This window comes from Eschrichtius robustus, chromosome 7, assembly GCF_028021215.1.
Source record: "Eschrichtius robustus isolate mEscRob2 chromosome 7, mEscRob2.pri, whole genome shotgun sequence".
Taxonomy (NCBI): Eukaryota; Metazoa; Chordata; class Mammalia; order Artiodactyla; family Eschrichtiidae; genus Eschrichtius; species Eschrichtius robustus.
This window is the reverse complement of record NC_090830.1, coordinates 116693325-116709281: the sequence shown is the minus strand read 5'-3', so window position 1 is coordinate 116709281 and position 15957 is coordinate 116693325. Positions and strand designations below refer to the sequence as shown.

The 15957-nt window shown below is 42.7% G+C and overlaps 1 protein-coding gene across 6 annotated transcripts in view; it reads left to right on the top strand.

Annotated features, from left to right (window-relative positions):
* Window positions 1-15957, top strand: part of SORCS1 (sortilin related VPS10 domain containing receptor 1) — a 578863-nt gene that overhangs the window by 522812 nt on the left and 40094 nt on the right. For all 6 annotated transcript variants that reach the window (XM_068548518.1, XM_068548515.1, XM_068548517.1 and 3 more), the window contains 2 exons: window positions 5104-5237; window positions 13794-13917. In XM_068548518.1, the coding sequence (XP_068404619.1) occupies window positions 5104-5237; window positions 13794-13917 (258 nt within the window). The remainder of the gene's footprint in view (window positions 1-5103; window positions 5238-13793; window positions 13918-15957) is intronic.

The window sequence follows — 15957 nt, the reverse complement described above, 5'->3', positions numbered from 1 at the left end:
CTCTCAAATACGGAGAGTAACATGGCAATTTTTAGTGCCATGGTGGCAGGATATTGAAGGGATATATGGCTTTGTAGGAAAAACAGAAACGAGCACTGGACTGAGTTGGGAGTTGTTAGGTCCAGATGCTGGCCTGAACTCCTAGCTGAGTTACTGCATTTTTCTGAAACTAGTTTTTCTCCTCCATCATGTGAGGAATGCATGTCTTGTTTCTCAAAGGTTCTATCAAGCAACTCATACTGTGCCCTGTCAACCGGCCAAGCTTGATTTTCCATCATCACGATGCAGCCTGTGCGTTTGTATTTAGTGGGCTCTGAGCAGCAGCTCAGCTCAGCTTACCAAAGCCTGCCCTCTGCCCCTCTCATCCAACCCCCCTCCCCCTACCCAGGGCTCTTCCAGAAAACCCCATGGCCTGTCTCGAACACATACTTTCTCCACTTTCCAGTTCAAAAAGGTGCTTTGATTCTAAATCAGAAGTTCTTAAATACTGGTTTGCAAAGGTCATCAGAAGCAAATGGAGATGGTGTTCCTGCTGTAATGTTCCCAGGATGCAGCGGCTCTCTCGGGGCAGCTGAGTCATCTGTTGTAGCCTGACAGTTGAGAATTCCTTGAGGAATGTATTCACTGTGCTCTGCTAGTTTGCAAACTAATTAGACACGGGGTGCAGCCAGGGTTGCCTTCAACTGGATGGAGCAGAGAATTTAAAGGACGTGCAGATTTCTGCTCAGAAATCTGCCCTATCTCAGCCAGTCTTGCAGGGAAAAAAAAAAAAAATCACTGAAGATTGTGCAGACTTGCAGAATAGGAGGTGATAAAAAAGATGAGGTGGATTTTCCGATACTTCCCGAACCTCTCTTCTCAACTACCCCGTTACATAGGAGCCCTTTGCAGATGTCTTTCTGTCCCCATCTTAGGGTAAAGTGATCAGTGTCTTGAAAACCTGTGTAGCTTTGTAACTATTCACACGATGATTATATTGGCCAGTGAATGTCAGACCTGGGTTTTGTAAAATGTGGTTAATGAGCCACCTGCCCCAGAATTACATGGTAAAAATATAGTGTCCTGGGCCCCTTTCCAGACCTATTGAATTAGAATTTCTGGCAGTGTGACATCATAATCTGCCTTGAACAGATGAGTGTGATTCTCATGCCCACTGAAGTTTGAGGGACTCTGTTGTAGGATCTCATCTTCACACTTTGAATTTCTTTTATTTCTTCTGGTAGATTTTTTTTAACCTTTCAGACAAACAGCAATATGATACATGCACAATACTTAATTAGATGGTCAGAGGAGGTCTTCAGAACAAATGCCAGAGGCAGGTCAGTGATAAGCACACACATAGACACACACAGACACACACAGACACACAGACACACACAGATACACACACAGTGTTCAGTCACACAAACAGCACTTGTTCCCTGCAGCACAGGAAGACCAAGCAAGAGAAAGGGAACAATTCACACAAGTAATTTCTCCCCTTCTCTCAGCCACGTTATGAAGATTCATAAAGAGTAGTGCGGCGCCACCTGCTGTCCGTTTTGTGCATTAAAGGCACCTGTCCGAAGAAGCAGTACCTGCCAGCTTGTTCCACTCTCAGCTGAGTGCGGCCAGCCAGCTAGGGGCCTCCAGGGGCTGGAGTTTCACTTCGAATGCTCTGTTAGGGCAGATCACACCCTCTGTGCAGAAAAGCAAGGCTTGAAAGATAGGCTTTGGCGCAACGGGAACCAGGTATATTGAACACATAAAAAGTAAATGAGCCCAAGAGGACTTGGCAATCTGAAAGTGAAATTCCACACACTTGTATGAATGGATGATGTATATACATGCAAGAAGGAACTTATATAAACACACACGGACATTCTTCAGGGCCTGAAGTGATTGATCTGCTGAGTGTCCTGAATACCTGTTAGATCTCATTGGCTTCGGCTCCTTCCCTCCATCTCTTTCCTGCTGCTATTCCCTGCCATCCTGGCACCCGACAAGGCACCTCCTCCTCAAGGTCTTTGCCCCACACTCACCCTGGAGCTTCCCCAGTAGATACACGGTGCACTTCTGCACGTTATTCAGGTCGCTGCTCAAATGTCCTTGCTTCCAAGAGACTTTGCTTGACCACCCTATCAAAAATAGCACGCTCTCACCCACCCCCGCTCCTTGCAGGCACTGCCTCGCTTAATGATACATAAGCTCCACCAAGGGCCAGGTGTCCCAGCACTGAGAATCATGCCCAACACGTAATAGCACTCAAAAACTACTGAGTGAAGGAGTGGCCATACTTCAGGAACAAGACTCAACTTTTGTCATTAACAGGACACACAGGCCTCATCCCTTGACCTTTGGACTTCAAAAGAAAAATTGTTGGATGCTCATATGTGAGAGACCAAGATGAACCCTTTTAGGATGGAACTGGCATGTCTCCCAGAGCTTATCTAGTTCTTGCATCCTAGCTGATCCATGTAACTCTAATTGGGGAGTCAGGAGGAGTGTCACAGAGGAGGGGGGCCTGGAACTGAGATTTGGAGATGACAGGTGCCATAAGAAAGGTGTGTAAGCAAAGTCCTCGGGTGGGACAGGGCACCTGCTGGAGCACATCATGTGATGGGGGGGATGGCAAGAGCCATGCAGTAAACAAGAGCCTGTGTAACGAGCATTGCCCAACGCCTGCAACATGTCTAAGTCATCAAGAAGTAGTGACTCTTAATAGCTATTTTGTTAACATGGGTCTTCTCGAGCATTTGTCAGCTGGCCCAGGCTCTGAACTTGAACTGCTTTGGTTCACACCCTGGAAATGAGGAAGGTCACCTTCCTCTGTTCATCTCTGCATGGAGCCACCAGTAGTGCCAATTTCATAAGGTTGTTGTGAAGATTAAATGAGAATAAGAGGTCATTCACAGATTATGTGGCACACGGTCATTGGTCCGTAAACGATGCCCTTTTATTATCTCATTGAACCGTTCTGACTTATGATCAACTACTTCTTATCATATGGCTTATAAACCAGAAAATCAGTTCTACTCTGTTTGCTGGTCACCAAGCCTCTAATCTATAAAGAAAGAAAAACATGGACAAAAGCAGAAATAGGAAAGTATATGTTTCTGTTCACTTACACAGCCAATGTTCCAGTACCTGCTACGTCTCAAGAACTGTGCACTTCCTTACACATAAAGATAAATATGAAGGACTCTCACCCTCCAAAAGTTTGCAGCCTGTGTTCTCTGTATCACAAATTTTAGATCTGTGCATGTTAGCTCTCATTATTATTATAATTAGGTAATGGGAATTTTCATCTTGATCAAGTGAGTAGCATGGCCTTCTAGAAAAATCACTCTCACAACAATTTGAAGGGTGAGAAGGTACATAGTCATTGCTATACATTGTATGAATGTATATATTATATAATATATATATATATACACATTATATAGAATGAACTTATGCAAACACACATATACATATTTCAGGGCCAACAAGGCCACCATGCTCTATGTCCTGAATACCCCTGAGATCGCATCTGCTTCCACTCTTTTTCTCCATTTATTTCTCTATTTCTTGCTGTTCTTTAAACATGGAGACCCACCTCCTCCTCAGGGTCTTTGTTCTTGCTCTGCCCTCGCCCTGGAGCGTATATTTTATTCTAAGTGATGGGGCCACCTGGCACTTTGTCCAACTTATGTATTGTGGAGGGAGGCAGGCGTTGAACGCATAGAGCAGGAGGACGGATTAGAGTGGGGAAAGGTTAGAGGGTGGAAAACCTGTAGGAGAGTTTGTACCAGTCCACGTGAGACAGGTGTTGAGTGTATGAACCAGGGCAGGGTGAGAAGAGCTCTACCTGAGAGAGAATTTATGAAACCAAATCAATGGTGTCCTCAATGGATATGGATGGCAAAGAAATAAGGAATTGGGTTTGACTGTCTGCTGCTGGGTTTTTCCCCTGGATAAACATTGGTCATTCATCAAGATTGGAGAATACAGATTGGGGGAAAACAGTGGATTTCTAGGGAAGCTTTGGCTGCTAATTGAGTCTGGAGTCAAGAAGGTGGTTTTGGAGCCCTAAGCATATAGTTCACAGTTTAAGGTCAGGGTGTGCATGGTATTACTCAGCAGAAGAGTAGATGGAGGGAGAGAAAGGCTAAAGACAATACCCTAGGAGACACATTAAATGGTCAAGCAGAAGAGGAGGAAGTAATTAAACCAGGTGCAAAGGCCTGAGGTACCACATCCTTCACGTCATGGGATAAAGATGGGGATGATGGATTTTTGTCATGTTCACCTCAAAAGAAAATGCATTTTGTCTGGTAAAAGTAACTCAAAGAGAAGGTCAGGGGTCATAGGATAGGTCTCTAGGGAGAGGATATTTATATCTTTGTGGGTTTGTACATCTGATGAAGGTTTCTGGTCTAATGGGCCTCCATAGGTAGAATCATCCTGTTTTTCAGCTGAGCGCATCCTGAGAACCTGAGGACCACAGAGCTCTCTCTGCCCCCGCATGCCTGCCTTTGTCCTGGACAAGCTCAACTGAACACCACGCTTATCTAACCGGGTGGCTTTACACACACTTACACAAACACACCCTCACAGTTACATACAAACATGCACATTTACATACACTCACACACACATTTAAAATCCAGTAAAGAATAAAGAATAATTACATGTAGAATGGTCTGGGGATTTGTATAAGAACCACCACCAACCCCTAACCCCCATCCCACATGGATTCTTGGAGGTTTTCACAATCCTGATTTACCACCAAGAACATAACTTCTTGGAAACACTTTGCATCTCCCTGTGAAATCTCATATTATGCCTGTTCCTTTAAGGACTTCTTCAATTGCTTGTAAGTTTTTAAACTTTTACACATAAATAACTCAGGTTTTAGGCCTAGAAGAAAGATCGGTAAATGGAAAATGTTGAGACACACTGTTCACAATATATCCTTTTCCCCAGAGTAGGGGCAGCACCCGAGCACTTTTCCTTCAGGGAACCCGACTGATGGTTGGGAGGCTTCCAGCAGGAATGTGTATTCTTTTCAGATCAGGGAAGGCAGGTGAAGCAGAGAGAACTCTTCCCTCTCCATGCCTCCTCTCTCCTCTTGTGCCTCAGGTCCCCTGGAGCATGTACACCTGTCTCTTCCCTTCGTCACCACGAAGAACAAAGAGGTCAACGCGACTGCTGTGTTGTGGCCCAGCCAAGTGGGCACGCTCACTTACGTGTGGTGGTACGGAAACAACACCGAGGTGGGTCGGCCTTCCGCGTGGGCTTTGTGCGGCTCCACGCAAACTGGCCAAAGCGCAAAAGGGAAAGAAAGTCATGGCTTACGTGACTCAAGAGACCAGAGGTTGTCGCAGCTCCGGGGACGGCAGGCTCCGAGTGCCCCAGTCATCTCGTCAGTTTCTGTCTCTCTCACCACTGCGCCCCTACATCTTTTTTTTTTTTTTTAATTTCTATCGGGGTATAGTTGATTTACAATGTTGTATTAGTTTCAGGTGTACAGCAAAGTGAATCAGTTATACATATATCCACTCTTTTTTAGATTCTTTTGCCACATAGGCCATTACAGAGTAGCGAGTAGAGTTCCCTGTGCTATACCGTAGGTCCTTACTAGTTATCTATTTTACATATAGTAGTGTGCATGCGTTACCTCTGCCTTCCTCTGAGTTAGCCTTTTCCTCCAGTTGGGCTTTGCTCTGCAGTGACCCTTAGCAGGAGCCTGAGCTTTATGCTTGCACAGTTCAGCAGAGAAAACAAGCCGTCTTTCCCCAAAGTTCTAACAGAAGTCCCAGAATGGGGTAATGTCGGCCAGGCCTTGACCACGGTGCTGGGGACAGAAACAGAGCTGCTGAAGTCAGCCTCCCTAGATCCATCTAGACCAAGAGAAGGGAGGGAATGGCCCTCAAAAGGAAAAGAGGCCAGTGGACACCAAACAGGCAAGAGCCACAGATGTCTGTGCAATCCAGCTCCCCGCCGTGACCCCCTCACCCTGGACCAGATGCAGCCCCTTCTTTAGCTCAGCTTTCTGTTTTATGTTTCCCCCAAACATTCCCTGTGATCCAAAGTGGGCAGCAGTTTCAAAACCAGTAGAAACCTTAGACCTCATTTACTCTGTCCTTCATTTTACAGATGAGAAAAGTGAGGACAGGTGAAGTGGCTTCTTCCAATCTCATTCAGCTGCTTCACGCAGATCCAAGACCTTCTCAGGCCTGCCTGGGTTTTTCTTCCCCTCACACCAGGCTGCATGCTCTGTTTCAGTTCGGAACTCACTCCATTCTCAGAAATTAAAATTTGCTTGCAAATGTTAGTTAAGGCAGTAGAACTGAGGCCACGAAGTCCCCCTTCCCAGAGGGCCCTGGGACCAACTGCTCTGGACTGGAAAGCGTCATCTCCTTCCAGCAGAGTTGCTTTCACTTGTGACTTTGCTCTTCAAATGCAGTGCATCTTGTGTGAATACAAATCTTTTTCTACTTCAGAGCTGAATGTTGGCTTTAACTGGAGCCATAATTTTGCACAAGCCTAGGGAGGAAACGTCTCCTGACACCAGACCTGCTGCATGCCTGACAGTCAAAGGAATCTCTCACCTCTACTGCTGACATAAATCAACTGAAAAGAAACCCTTTTTTATTTCTTATGAAACCATGCATGTAAATTGGGCCCAGAGTGGGCCCGCTACCCATAGTAGAAGAGGAGAAATCTATTTATTTGCCTGAAAGCTAGTACTAGAAGGTGACAGTACTACAAACAACTTCTTTTTTTGTGTGTTTTCTTAAGCTTTTAGAAGAAAACCAAATTCTCAACAGATTATGTTGAGTAGGCTTCTTTTTTTCAATTTTTTTCAATATCTTTATTGGAATATAATTGCTTTTCATTGTTGTGATAGTTGCTGTTGTATAACAAAGTGAATCAGCTATACGTATACATATATCCCCATATCTCCTCCCTCTCGCGTCTCCCTCCCACCCTCCCTATCCCACCCCCCTAGGTGGTCACAAAGCACCGAGCTGATCTCCCTGTGCTATGCAGCTGCTTCCCACTAGCGATCTATTTTACATTTGGTAGTGTATATATGTCAATGTCACTCTCTCACTTCGTCCCAGCTTTCCCTTCCGCCTCCCCATGTCAAGTCCATTCTCTACGTCTGCGTCTTTATTCCTGTCCAGCCCCTAGGTTCTTCAGAACCACTTTGTTTTTTTGTTTTCTTAGATTCCATGTATATGTGTTAGCATACGGTATTTGTTTTTCTCTTTCTGACTTACTTCACTCTGTATGACAGTCTCTAGGTCCATCCGCCTCATTACAAATAACTCAATTTCGTTTCTTTTTATGGCGAGTAATATTCCATTGTATATATGTGCCACATCTTCTTTATCCATTCATCTGTTGATGACACTTAGGTTGCTTCCATGTCCTGGCTATTGTAAATAGAGCTGCAATGAACATTGTGGTACATGACTCTTTTTGAATTATGGTTTTCTCAGGGTATATGCCCAGTAGTGGGATTGCTGGGTCATATGGTAGTTCTATTTTTAGTTTTTTAACAAACCTCCATACTGTTCTCCATAGTGGCTGTATCAATTTACATTCCCACCAATAGTGCAAAAGGGTTCCCTTTTCTCCACACCCTCTCCAGCATTTATTGTTTGTAGATTTTTTCATGATGGCCATTCTGACTGGTGTGAGGTGATACCTCATTGCAGTTTTGATTTGCATTTCTCTAATGATTAGTGATGTTGAGCATCCTTTCATGTGTTTGTTGGGAATCTGTATATACTTTAGAGAAATATCTATTTAGGTCTTCAGCCCATTTTTGGATTGGGCTGTTTGTTTTTTTGAGCTGCATGACTTGCTTGCATATTTTGGAGTTTAATCCTTTGTCAGTTGCTTCATTTGCAAATATTTTCACCCATTCTGAGGGCTGTCTTTTCGTCTTGTTTATGGTTTCCTTTGCTGTGCAAAAGGTTTCAAGTTTCATTAGGTCCCATTTGTTTATTTTTGTTTTCATTTCCATTTCTCTAGGAGGTGGGTCAGAATGGATCTTGCTGTGATTTATGTCATAGAGTGTTCTGCCTCTGTTTTCCTCTAAGAGTTTTATAGTGTCTGGCCTTACATTTAGGTCTTTAATCCATTTTGAGTTTATTTTTGTGTATGGTGTTAGGGAGTGTTCTAATTTCATTCTTTTACATGTAGCTGTCCGGTTTTCCCAGCACCACTTATTGAAGAGGCTGTCTTTTCTTCATTGTATATTCTTGCCTCCTTTATCAAAGATAAGGTGACCATATGTGCGTGCGTTTATCTCTGAGTTTTCTATCCTGTTCCATTGATCTATATTTCTGTTTTTGTGCCAATACCATACTATCTTGATTACTGTAGTATAGTCTGAAGTCAGGGAGCCTGATTCCTCCAGCTTTATTTTTCTTTCTCAAGATTGGTTTGGTTATTCGGGGCCTTTTGTGTTTCCATACAAATTGTGAAAGTTTTTGTTCTAGTTCTGTGAAAAATGCCATTGGTGGTTTGATAGGGATTGCACTGAATCTGTAGATTGCTTTGGGTAGTATAGTCATTTTCACAATATTGCTTCTTCCAATCCAAGAACATGGTACATCTCTCCATCTGTTTCTGTCATCTTTAATTTCTTTCATCAGTGTCTTATAGTTTTCTGCATACAGGTCTTTTGTCTCCTTAGGTAGGTTTATTCCTAGGTACTTTATTCTTTTTGTTGCAGTGGTAAATGTGTTTCCTTAATTTCTCTTTCAGATTTTTCATCATTAGTGTACAGGAATGCAAGAGATTTCTGTGCATTCATTTTGTATCCTGCTACTTTACCAAATTCATTGATTACCTCTAGTAGTTTTCTGGTGGCATCTTTAGGATTCTCTATGTGTAGTATCATGTCATCTGCAAACAGTGACAGTTTTATGTCTTCTTTTCTGATTTGGATTCCTTTTATTTCTTTTTATTCTCTGATTGCTGTTGAATAATAGTGGTGAGAGTGGGCAGCCTTGTCTTGTTCCTCGTCTTAGTGGAAATGGTTTCAGCTTTTCACCATTGAGAATGATGTTGGCTGTGGGTTTGTAATATATGGCCTCTATTATGTTAAGGTAAGTTCCCTCTATGCTTACTTTCTGGAGAGTTTTTATCATAAATCGGTGTTGAATTTTGTCGAAAGCTTTTTCTGCATCTGTTGAGATTATCATCTGGTTTTCATCCTTCAATTTGTTAATATGGGGTATCATATTGCTTGATTTGCGTATATCGAAGATTCCTTGCATTCCTGGGATAAACCCCACTTGATCATGGTGTATGATCCTTTTAATGTGCTGTTGGATTCCGTTTGCTAGTATTTTGTTGAGGATTTTTTGCATCTATGTTCATCAGTGATATTGGTTTGTAGTCTTCTTTCTTTGTGAATCTTTGTCTGGTTTTGGTATCAGGGTGATGGTGGCCTCGTAGAATGAGTTTGGGAGTGTTCCTCCCTCTGCTATATTTTGGAAGATTTTGAGAAGGATAGGCATTAGATCTTCTCTAAATGTTAGATAGAATTTGCCTGTGAATCCACCTGGTTCCTGGCTTTTGTTTTTTGGAAGATTTTTAATCACAGTTTCAATTTCAGTGCTTGTGATTGGTCTGTTTATATTTTCTATTTCTTCCTGGTTCAGTCTCGGAAGGTTGTACTTTTCTAAGAATTTGTCCATTTCTTTGAGGCTGTCCATTTTATTGGCATATAGTTGCTTGTAGTAATCTCTCATGATCGTTTGTATTTCTGCAGTGTCAGTTGTTACTTCTCCTTTTTCATTTCTAATTCTATTGACTTGAGTCTTCTCCCTTTTTTTCTTGATGAGTCTGTCTAATGGTTTATTGATTTTGTTTATCTTCTCAAAGAATCAGCTTTTTTAGTTTTTTAAAAATTTATTTATTTATTTATTTATTTTTGGCTGTGTTGGGTCTTCGTTTCTGTGCGAGGGCTTTCTCCAGTTGCGGCAAGCAGGGGCCACTCTTCATCGTGGTGCGTGGGCCTCTCACTGTCGCGGCCTCTCCCGTTGCAGAGCACAGGCTCCAGACGCGCAGGCTCAGTAGTTGTGGCTCATGGACTTAGCTGCTCCACGGCATGTGGATCTTTCCAGACCGGGGCACGAACCCGTGTCCCCTGCATTGGCAGGCAGATTCTCAACCACTGTGCCACCAGGGAAGCCCCAAAGAAACAGCTTTTAGTTTAATTGATCTTTGCTATCGTTTCTTTCATTTCTTTTTCATTTATTTCTGATCTGATCTTTATGATTTCTTTCCTTCTGCTAACTTTGGGGTATTTTTGTTCTTCTTTCTCTAATTGCTTTAGGTGTAAGGTTAGGTTGTTTATTTGAGATGTTTCTTGTTCCTTGAGGTAGGATTGTACTGCTGCAGAGTTCCCTCTTAGAACTGCTTTCGCTGCATCCCATAGGTTTTGGGTCGTCGTGTTTTCATTGTCATTTGTTTCTAGGTATTTTTTTATTTCCTCTTTGATTTCTTCAGTGATCTCTTGGTTATTTAGTAGTGTATTGTTTACCCTCCATGTGTTTGTATTTTTTACAGATTTTTTCCTGTAATTGATATCTAGTCTGATAGCATTGTGGTCAGAAAAGATACTTGTTGTGATTTCAATTTTCTTAAATTTATCAAGGCTTGATTTGTGACCCGAGATATGATCTATCCTGGAGAATGTTCCATGAGCACTTAAGAAGAAAGTGTATTCTGTTGTTTTTGGATGGAATGTCCTATAAATATCAGTTAAGTCCATCTTGTTTAATGTATCATTTAAAGCTTGTGTTTCCTTATTTATTTTCATTTGGATGATCTGTCAATTGGTGAAAGTGGGGTGTTAAAGTCCCCTACTATGATTGTGTTACTGTTGATTTCCCCTTTTATGGCTGTTAGTATTTGCCTTATGTATTGAGGTGCTCCTATGTTGGGTGCATAAATATTTACAATTGTTATATCTTTTTCTGGGATCGATCCCTTGATCATTATGTAGTGTCCTTCTTTGTCTCTTGTAATAGTCTTTATTTTAAAGTCTATTTTGTCTGGTATGAGAATTGCTACTCCAGCTTTCTTTTGATTTCCATTTGCATGAAATATCTTTTTCCAACCCCTCACTTTCAGTCTGTATGTGTCCCTAGGTCTGAAGTGGGTCTCTTGTAGACAGCATATATACAGGTCTTGTTTTTGTATCCATTCAGCCAGTCTATGTCTTTTGGATGGAGCATTTAAACCATTTACATTTAAGGTAATTATCGATATGTATGTTCCTATTACCATTTTCTTAATTGTTTTGGGTTTGTTATTGTAGGTCTTTTCCTTCTCTTGTGTTTCCTTCCTAGAGAAGTTCCTTTAGCATTTGTTGTACAGCTGGTTTGGTGGTGCTGAATTCTCTTAGCTTTTGCTTGTCTCTAAAGGTTTTAATTTCTCCATCAAATCTGAACGAGATCCTTGCTGGGTAGAGTAATCTTGTTTGTAGTTTTTTCCCTTTCATCACTTTAAATATGTCCTGCAACTCTCTTCTGGCTTGCAGAGTTTCTGCTGAAAGAGCAGCTGTTAACCTTATGGGGATTCCCTTGTATGTTATTTGTTGTTTTTCCCTTGGTGCTTTCAGTATTTTTTCTTTGTATTTAATTTTTGATAGTTTGATCAATATGTGTCTTTGTGTGTTTCTCCTTGGATTTATCCTGTATGGGACTCTCTGTACTTCCTGGACTTGATTGACTATTTCCTTTCCCATATTAGGGAAGTTTTTGACTATAATCTCTTCAAATATTTTCTCATACCCTTTCTTTTTCTCTTCTTCTTCTGGGACCCCTATAATTCGAATGTTGGTGCATTTAATGTTGTCCCAGAGGTCTCTGAGACTGTCCTCAATCTTTTCATTCTTTTCTCTTTATTCTGCTCTGCGGTAGTTATTTACACGATTTTATCTTCCAGGTCACTTATCCATTCTTCTGCCTCAGTTTTTCTGCTATCTATTCCTTCTAGACCATTTTTAATTTCATTTATTGTGTTGTTCATCATTGTTTGTTTGCTCTTTAGTTCTTCTAGGCCCTTGTTAAACGTTTCTTGTATTTTCTCCATTCTTTTCCAAGTTTTTGGATCATGTTTACTATCATTACTCTGACTTCTTTTTCAGGTAGACTGCCTATCTCCTCTTCATTTGTTTGTTCTGGTGGGTTTTTACCTTGCTCCTTCATCTGCTGTGTGTTTCTCTGTTTATTCATTTTGCTTAACTTACTGTGTTTGGGGTCTCCTTTTTGCAGGCTGCAGGTTCTTAGTTCCCGTTGTTTTTGGTGTCTGCCCCCAGTGGCTAAGGTTGGTTCAGTGAGTTGTGTAGGCTTCCTGGTGGAGGGGACTGGTGCCTGTGTTGTGGTGGATGAGGCTGGATCTTGTCTTTCTGGTGGGCAGGACCGCATCTGGTGGTGTGTTTTGGAGTGTCTGTGAACTTAGTATGATTTTAGACAGCCTCTCTGTTAATGGATGGGGTTGTGTTCCTGTCTTGCTAGTTGTTTAGCACGGGGTGTCCAGCACTGGAGCTTGCTGGTCATTGAGTGGGGCTGGGTCTTAGCAGTGAGACGGAGATCTCTGGGAGAGCTCTCGCCGATTGATGTTACATGGAGCCAGGAGGTCTCTCGTGGTCCAGTGTGTCCTGAACTCGGCTCTCCCACCTCAGAGGCTCAGGCCTGACACCCGGCCAGAGCACCAAGACCCTGTCAGCCACATGGCTCAGATTTCTAAGGGCTTTCCTTTCCTCAGACGAAAGTTTCCAACTTCTTTCAACCATATGCATGGCCCCTTGAGTCACTGCTTTTTCACTGCCTCTGGAGGTGGTGGGTAAGTTCACTCCAATCCTCCATCCATAGCTTGCGTGTTAAGAACTTTCAGACTTTGAGCATGTTTTTTCCCCCTGGCCTGGGTTCTGAAACTGGCTGGAGTTGGGTTGCATTGGACATAGAGCCTGGACTCAAGTAGAATTCTTATGCTGGGCTTTAGTCTACCTTCTACTACACAGGGAGTTAAATGAATTTTGATTTGTAAATTAATTAAGGAAAGACAGGAATGAAATGTTTGTGGGGAGTTGGTCGAGGGTGGTCAGTAGGCTAATAATCTTTTTCCTCTAGGACCCCGGTATCCAATTGCATTACAGGCACTGCTCCAAGTCTTTCTTTTTCTTTTTTGAGTCCTCAAACCACTGTCCAATTAGTACATGTTTCCATAGCAGCTCCTTCCAGGAAACTGCTGATAGGGCTTCTCAGAGGAAGCCGAGCCACACAAGGCCACACCTGTCTAACTAGTGTAGTTTGGTGTCCATAGTTGCTGTGTTCCACTGTAATTTTATATAAATAGTACACCCTGGAGAGGAGCATTGGCACCTTATAGACTTTCAGCGACTACTGCTTAAATCTGGATTAATATGAACCCCCTCTTTAATATTGCCTCAGATTAAGGGATCTGCTTGATACAAGTAGGCTATCAACAAAGAGAGACACATCCCACCAGCAAGCAAGACCTATGGATCTCCCCAGCCCTGAATCAGGATGATAGCAGAAAGGAGGTGTCAAATTCACAAGGAATGAGTAGAGTTTCTTGGGATCATGTCTCTAATAGTCCCTTTCTGGCCTGAACTTGAGGTGACGGGGAGGCATAGGTGGAGTCAGTCACATGGGGATGCCCCAGAAAGAGCTTCCGCTGATCTAAGGAGCTTGTCAGTGGCTCAGAGCTGGTGCCTATCTCATCTGTAACTGAACAGCTTTCCCTTCACTCTGCGGCCTCATTTGTTTTAGCCCCTGATCACCTTGGAGGGAAGCATATCATTCAAGTTTACTTCCGAAGGGATGAACACCATCACAGTGCAAGTCTCAGCTGGGAATGCCATCCTGCAGGACACGAAGACCATCGCAGTATACGGTGAGTGGTCCGTCTGCTGATCCATCACTGCCCTCATCCATCCCTCAGATGAGGTGGTTTGGTACCTTGGTGCCGGAAGCCATCCTGGCTTATGAATCTTCCCAGGGAACAGAGGGTAGTGGTTGAGAAAGAGCTGAGTCAAGTCTCATCTCCTCCTCTGGGGGAGATATGGTTCACCAGCAACATAGTGGTCACAAAACCCCAAGAGGGTTTATGGCTTTTTTTTTTTCAAACGGGCTTTGGTGCCTATAGAACGACTGTACATCCACCTACCTTAGGTAGAGAAGAGTGAGTTTCATTATGTGTAAGGCTGATTCATTCCATTTGGTATTTTGGTGGTATTCAAAGAGCTAAAACCTATTATAAAAGAAACTGGTTAATACTGAGGCTTTTTTTTTCAAAGTTCAACTTCAAGAGTCTTGATCATTAAGAAGAATCTGCCAATGTCTAAATGCTCTGAAAATCTCTTCTGCAAGTATGTATCATTTTAAAAACACTCTGCTAGTTTAAAAGTGATGGAAGGGTCATAAGAAGCACATGTGGTGGGCTTCCCTGGTGGCGCAGTGGTTGAGAATCTGCCTGCCAATGCAGGGGACACGGGTTCAAGCCCTGGTCTGGGAAGATCCCACACGCTGCAGAGCAACTAGACCCATGAGCCACAATTACTGAGCCTGCGCATCTGGAGCCTGTGCTCTGCAACAAGCGAGGCCACGATAGTGAGAGGCCCGCGCACCGCGATGAAGAGTGGTCCCCACTTGCCGCAACTAGAGAAAGCCCTCGCACAGAAACGAAGACCCAACACAGCCATAAATAAATAAATAAAATTAAAAAAAAAAAAAAAGAAGCACATGTGGTGCATCATCATAGACTAGATATTAGTTTGAACAAACAGCTGTACAGAACAATCTGGTAATCAATTGGGGAAATTGAATGTGGTCAGGGTGTTACATGGAATGAAAATTTACTGAAATGGAAAGGTGGAATCCTTGATGGAAAACAGTTTATACAGATTGATCTCATTTTGGTAATTTTTTTCTGCATAGAAAGATAGTCAGATGGATCTGCACTAAGTGCTTTAGTAGATGGTAAAAATATGAACTTTTATTGTTAATATGAAAGCGGTACTAATGCATCCCGGAAAATTAAAATTTAAAAAGCAAGAATTTAAAAGGGGATAGATAGGGAAATAAATGCTGTGCAGAGAGAGGGCAAGAGAGAGGATCGAGGGAGGGAGGGAGGGAAGGTGAGACAGAGATTGAGAGGGATGGAGAGACAGAGACAGAGACACACTAGCTCGTGGTCCAAACAATATCAATTGCTCCAGTTCCAGAATTAATTGATTCTGATGCAGGTTCTGTTTTTCATTTCTCATCTTGCCAACTTGACCTTCAAATTCAGAAAGTAATTTGTAAGCAACTTTGAATATGTCTGAGGACACTCTTCCTCTTGCATGGCTGCCTGTTAGATTACATAATGTTTCCTCCCTCTCCCCTTCCTGAAGAGACTTGATAAGCCCCAACAGTAAGTGAAAGTAAACCAGGGCTGTGGTTTTCCTACAAGGTCCCATCAGTGAGGCGACCTCTTAGCCAGGTGGCCCTAATGGAGGAAAGCTTTTGTTTCTCTTTCCTCTCCATCTCCTTTCTATGCTCTGGGAATGCATTTAATTCTCATAACAATCGTAGTGCAGGGTAGCCAATATTATTACTCTCATTTTTTTCAGAGAGGTAAATAACTTGCCCCAGCTAGTAAATGGTGGAGCTGAGCTTCCAGCACACCCCTTCTAGACCCAGGACCCATGCTCTGAAATTACCCTACATGATTGGCTCTCATGTCTTTTCCATCTGATGCTCTCTTTCCTCTCTCCCTCCTAGATTTCACCAGTGTCACTAATGGGCACTAACCCATTAGTCCAACAGCTATCTCCTGATTAGTACCACAGACAGAACTTTAAATCTAGAAGCTCTTTGGACTTACCTGGTCCAATCCATTATTTCACAGTTAGGAAATTGTGGCCCCAAAATGGGAGACTACTGGCTTAAA